This window comes from Nyctereutes procyonoides, unplaced genomic scaffold (genome assembly GCF_905146905.1).
Source record: "Nyctereutes procyonoides isolate TBG_1078 unplaced genomic scaffold, NYPRO_anot_genome, whole genome shotgun sequence".
In the NCBI taxonomy this organism is placed as follows: Eukaryota; Metazoa; Chordata; class Mammalia; order Carnivora; family Canidae; genus Nyctereutes; species Nyctereutes procyonoides.
Window position 1 is genome coordinate 16023690 of NW_026575021.1, and position 6123 is coordinate 16029812.

General features: G+C 60.4%; 1 protein-coding gene across 1 annotated transcript; it reads left to right on the forward strand.

Moving 5' to 3' along the window:
- Positions 1–1212: 1212 nt before the first annotated feature.
- PHOX2B (paired like homeobox 2B) lies at positions 1213–4276 on the forward strand. The gene is made up of 3 exons (XM_055339325.1): positions 1213–1453; positions 2262–2449; positions 3761–4276. Exons 1-3 carry the CDS (start codon positions 1213–1215, stop codon positions 4274–4276), a joined length of 945 nt encoding a protein of 314 aa, XP_055195300.1.
- The last annotated feature ends 1847 nt before the right edge of the window (positions 4277–6123 follow it).

Genomic DNA, 6123 nt, shown 5'->3' on the forward strand with positions numbered 1-6123 from the left:
GGGCGAGCGCGTACACCCCTCTTTTCGCAGCCGCGGGTCTGGGGTGGGGGGGGGGCACCTGGCAAAGCGTAGTGGGTGCTAAGAGAGCAGAGTTCCCATGGAGGGAGGGAAGAGGACACACGTTCGTTAGGGAGGCTTCCTGCCCGCTTGCCAGTCACGGCTTGTAATCAAAATCAACAACCGCCCAGAACCTCCAAACCGACGAAACGCAAACCTGCAGCTAATGCAGAAAGACACAGAGCGGACCGCAAGGAAGCCATCGGTCGACAGTCCAGATGTTTCACATTCAAGAGCTTTACGTGGACGTTGCTTTATTTTTTAAACAGCTGTGTAAGCGGAGGCTCTAGAAAAGCATGTTAAGCCGCGACAAGAAATGCAATTTATAAGACGCTCCTTTTTTTTTTTTTAAACCCCCTCTACCAGGTGTATCGTAAAGAAATCCGCTTCTCCTTCACGGAAACCCCCTCGGCCCACTTACTCCACATTACAGGGCGCCCGAGTCTTGCCAATGTCCCAGTCCTTTATAACATTTCATGCACTTCGGGGGGTAGGCTTGTTGTTAAATTGAGCGTGTAACGCTCTTACAAAACAGGTTTTCTATGACATCAAGGTTTCTTCTTCCTCACCGAGGGAAAAAAAAAAAAAGGAGGACGAAGAAGGGGGAAAACACACACACTATCTCAATTTATGCCTAAGGTATATGATCAGTTAAAAAGGCTTAAAAGCTCGGGGAAATTGGATCAGAGTGAATCGTCACCCAACTTTCATTATTTCCAAGTAGTGTGATTGAATTAAAGGGCAGGGAGCTGGTTAGAAGGGAGGATCAGGGGCTCGGTGCGTAATGGTGTGGTATTAAATTCTAATTAGAGATGCAGGAATCAATGATAGGGAGGTTGGGCAGCTCAGTTCCCCAGTGCCAGCCCAATAGACGGATGAGTTATTGTCATGTAAAAAGCGCCAGCAATAAGACCAACCGCTTTGCTATTGTCCAAGTGGAAAGAGCCAAGTTTATTATGAGGACTATATGCTCTAGAGACCTCAGACAAGGCATCTCATAGGAGGCTTTTTCATAAAACTAGGCTCTGCTGGTAGTAAGGAGGCCAGTTTGGAGGCAGGCGTTGAGCTGTGCACATCTCCCCACTCCAGCCACCTTCTCCATACCCATCTTTTATTTCATTTTTCCACTTGGCTGAGCCATCCAGAGCCTTTTCAATGTATAAAATGGAATATTCTTACCTCAATTCCTCTGCCTACGAGTCCTGTATGGCTGGGATGGACACCTCGAGCCTGGCTTCAGCCTATGCAGACTTCAGTTCCTGCAGCCAGGCCAGTGGCTTCCAGTATAACCCGATAAGGACCACTTTTGGGGCCACGTCCGGCTGCCCGTCCCTCACGCCGGGATCCTGCAGCCTCGGCACCCTCAGGGACCACCAGAGCAGTCCGTACGCCGCAGGTAAGGACCGCCAGCTTTCTCGGCCGAGGAAGCCGCCTTTCCGCTCGTATATAGGAAGCCTTGATTGCATTTGAAAATGGAAATGTGTTTAGTATTTACCAAACGAAATTTGCTTACACAAATGAAAGAATTTATCACGTTAGAAGCGATTGCAGGGAGGGGTAATTCACTTACAGGGTTACACTATCCTAGTCACACCCGAACCGCCAACAAAATTATCTTAAGCTGCCAAAATGATAGGCATAATTTATTTACTTTGCGATGAGACGTAAAGCTTAGAAAATAATTAAATAACAAAGAGTAAAGCTCATTACTGGCAGTGTCTCCCGCTCTCGCTTTTTAAGAACCGACAGCGGCTCACACCTCTCTGGCTGGTCCTGTTTGTGATTATTCCTTTAATTTATTATCGTTATCATCTTTTTTTTTTTTGCAGCACTTTTTCCCCCCCAACTTTTTGGGCAGGGTCAACTTCTGGGAATTGGGAAGGTGCCACCGTGGGAGCGTTTGGGGGACTTCTTGCCCGGTTCCCCACATGAGCCGACTGATGTTTTTGGACTCTTTTCCGCCTCTCTGGTTCTCTCTCTGGTTCGCTGACCCCGGGGCGCCGTGTCACCCCCTCCTACCCAGGGCGCTGGAGCCGAGGGGGACCCGGCTGCAGCCCGAGGCTTGCCGGGCTCGGCCCAGCACTAGCCTGCCCGCCGCCGGCCGCCCGCGCCGCCCTGCCTGGCCTGGGTGGCCCCACACTGCGGCCCCGGGGCGCGCCCCGGGCAGCTCGGCTCACGCTCTGTCCCCTCCTCCGTCCCCCCAGTTCCCTACAAACTCTTCACCGACCATGGTGGCCTCAACGAGAAGCGCAAGCAGAGGCGCATCCGCACCACCTTCACGAGCGCGCAGCTCAAAGAGCTGGAGAGGGTCTTCGCCGAGACGCACTACCCCGACATCTACACCCGTGAGGAGCTGGCCCTGAAGATCGACCTCACCGAGGCGCGGGTCCAGGTAGGCGCGGCCAGGCCGGGGGGGGGGGGGGGCGGCAGGGGACGGGGACGGGGACCCAGCCGTGCTCCTGGCGGCTCCACCACGGGCCCGGGGCTAACCCAGGGCTGACCCAGGGCTGACCTAGGGCTGACCCAGGGCTGACCTGAGAGGCCCAGTTCGGATGGGCTGAGTGTGCAGCCAGGCCCGGGGGCAGGGGACGGGGACGGGGACCGGGACGGTGCTCCTGGCGGCTCCACCACGGGCCCGGGGCTAACCCAGGGCTGACCCAGGGCTGACCCGAGAGGCCCAGTTCGGATGGGTTGAGCGCAGGCGGTGCGGGCTCGTGTCTATGCGGCCCCGCTGGCAGCGCTTCCCGCCCCACGCAGCCCTGCGCAGGCTTCGGGAGTCTTGGGCCGTGAGCGAGCGAGGCTCTCGCAGGACGGGAGCGAGCGCCCTGGGCGGGGAGCGCAGACCTCGCCCCGGTGTTGCCCGAGCAAGCGGGGCTTCGGTTCCCGCCGTTTGCTGCCTCCTAACTCCGGCTGTCAGTCTTTAACTCGGAGCCCTGTAGCGCAACTGCCTCCTCCGGTCACTGTGCCTTGCATCACGTTGGCAAAGGGGCCGTGGCTCCACGAGGGCCTCGAACCGCGGCTGGCTGTGACCTTGTAGCGGCCAAGGTGAGCCGCGCGCCCTGCGCTCCTCGGGGCGCAGAGGCCAGGACGGGCCGCGAGAGAGACCCTCCCCGTCCCCACGGCAAAGGGACTCTAACCTTAGAGCCGCCGCCCCGGAGGCTCTCGGGATGCACCGCGCGGGCGGCCGGGGTAGGCCTTGTGCGCAGCCTGCCTGGCTCGGGAGGCCGCCGGGGAGGGTTCCCCGGACTCCAGCACCTGGGGCAGGTGCAGGGGCGCGCACCCGGGGCAGGTGCAGGGGCGCGCACCCGGGGCAGGTGCAGGGGGCGTGCACCCGGGGCAGGTGCAGGAGCGCGCACCCAGGGTAGGTCCAGGGGCGCGCACCCGGGGCAGGTGCAGGAGCGCGCACCCGGGGTAGGTCCAGGGGCGCGCACCCGGGGCAGGTGCAGGGGGCGCGCACCCGGGGTAGGTGCAGGGGCGCGCACCCGGGGCAGGTGCAGGGGGCGTGCACCCGGGGTAGGTCCAGGGGCGCGCACCCGGGGCAGGTGCAGGGGGCGCGCACCCGGGGTAGGTCCAGGGGCGTGCACCCGGGGTAGGTCCAGGGGCGCGCACCCGGGGTAGGTCCAGGGGCGCGCACCCGGGGCAGGTGCACCGGGCCTCCGCCCCGCGCTTCACCGGCTCCCCCCCCCCTCTGCTCCCGGGCCAGGTGTGGTTCCAGAACCGCCGCGCCAAGTTCCGCAAGCAGGAGCGCGCTGCAGCGGCGGCGGCGGCCGCGGCCAAGAACGGGTCCTCGGGGAAGAAGTCCGACTCGTCCCGGGACGACGAGAGCAAGGAGGCCAAGAGCACCGACCCGGACAGCACGGGCGGGCCCGGCCCCAACCCCAACCCCGCTCCCAGCTGCGGGGCGAGCGGCGGCGGCGGCGGCGGGCCCAGCCCGGCGGGAGCCCCGGGGGCGGCGGGGCCCGGGGGCCCGGGCGGCGAGCCCGGCAAGGGCGGCGCGGCGGCGGCGGCGGCGGCGGCGGCAGCGGCTGCGGCGGCGGCGGCGGCGGCGGCGGCGGGAGGCCTGGCGGCGGCGGGGGGCCCCGGACAGGGCTGGGCCCCGGGCCCCGGCCCCATCACCTCCATCCCGGATTCGCTCGGGGGCCCCTTCGCCAGCGTCCTATCCTCGCTCCAAAGACCCAACGGTGCCAAAGCCGCCTTAGTGAAGAGCAGTATGTTCTGATGGGATCCGGCGGCGGCGGCGGCGGCGGCGGCGGGCGCGGGGTCGGGCGGCCCAGTGGGCAGCGAGGAGGCTGCAGGCCGCCGCCGCCCTGGGGGAGAGCCCAAAGCAGTCGCCCTAAGAATAAAGAGAACGTGGCGTCGCCCCACTTCCACCCGCCCCCACCCCACCCCGAACCCCCAGCGAAACAAAACTTAGAACTTCCCCGTAGCTTCGCACCTGCCTCGCACCTGCCTCAGGGCCGCGCACCTGCTGGGCGCGGGGGCGAGCGGCGGCCCGACTCGGGGGCGCTCTCAGGGGGCTGCGTGCGTGCGCGTGCCGCCGTCCGTCCGTCGGTCCGTCTGTCCGTCCGCCTCCGGAACTGTGTGTCTGCGGCTCCCCACCCCCCGGGCAAGGGGCAGGCGGGGTGCGTGGAGAGGGGGGCACCGCCGGCTCGGCCACGCGCTTATGGAAAAGAGGAAAAGAAACATCCCCCCTCCACCCCACCACCGCCGCCCAAGTTTTAAAAAGGGGAAATTTAGGAAGGCGGCGATCACTTTGAAAAAAGCAGCCGAGGACAACCCGGAAAGGCTTTAGATCCAAGGGGAAGCGAGGCAGGTGGGGAAGAAGGGAGGCCGCGGCCCGCAGCACCCGCGCCTCGGGGCGCCTCCTGGGGAGCTCGGAGTCGCCGTCGGGGCCTGCGTAGGCGGCGGGGCGACCCGGGCTCACAGGTCCCCGCGCTCCCGCCGCCCGCCCCCCCGACCCCGCGCGGTTGCAGCCCCCGCCCCCGCCCCCCTTCGCAGCCCCTCGCCCGCCCGCAGATGTGCCCCCCGAACATGAGATGCCTTTTCACCCGCACACTCTGCAAACAGGCCTCCCAGCTCGCAGCTCTCCCCGTTTGCTCTCTCCCGTCACCCCCCACCGGCATTTTTCTTCTTCCACCAGCTTTTACGGAACTTTTGTGGCCCTGCGTTGGATGAGAGTCACGGGGTGGCCCCGCGGCGACAGGGGGGCCGCAGGTGTGCGGGAGCTTGGGCCCGAACCGCCCGGACTCCCATCCCGGCCGGTGGATGCGCTGTATATTGATGATTCCATTCAAGCCGATTAGACATCTCTGTTGGGACTTTTGGTTTTTGTTGTTGTTGTTGTTGTTTTGGTTTTCTTTTTTTTTCTTTTTTTGGTTTGGTTTTGTTTTTATTTTAAAAGGCACAAACTATAGATATTAGTTGAATGTTGAGGCTTTAACTTTTTCGGTGTCTTTCTACGACTGTGTTCTGTGACTCAATTGTATCGTGTTAATATCAGTACAGACCGTCTCCTCTACGTGACCGTATAATGTTTTTCTCCCCTTGTAGTGTCTATGGCGTGTCTTTATGGAGTAATAAGGTTCTCACGGGTTCAATTCCTTTGTGTTTAGAGAGACCACGGTTCAGACAATGGTATATATTTTTGTTATCAGGTGCATGTCTGTCTGATTCCTTTTTTCTTCCTGTCGGACCATGTTTGTGGACATAAGCGTTCTAAGTTATGTTTCAGATTTTCGAATTTATTTATATGTGTTATAATGAATGCTTCTATTTAAAAGGGAAATATTTCTACATGTGCATATAGTTTTCCAAGAGTGTACCATTAACTTGATTGTTGATAATAAAAACAAAAAGCAAGTCTAGCAATCGAACTCTTCCAACTTTTCCTTGATTCGTTTTTGTTTTGTTTTTTTTTTTTAAATTTGATTTTAGAAATGATAAGGGAGGACAAAGGAAGAGGAAGTCTTACAAAATATCTAGAAGCCACTGAGGCTCTGGAACCCCAGGAGGGTTGGGGAGTGTAAATTCATGCGGCCAAATTCAGCCAATATAAGATTTGGTGCT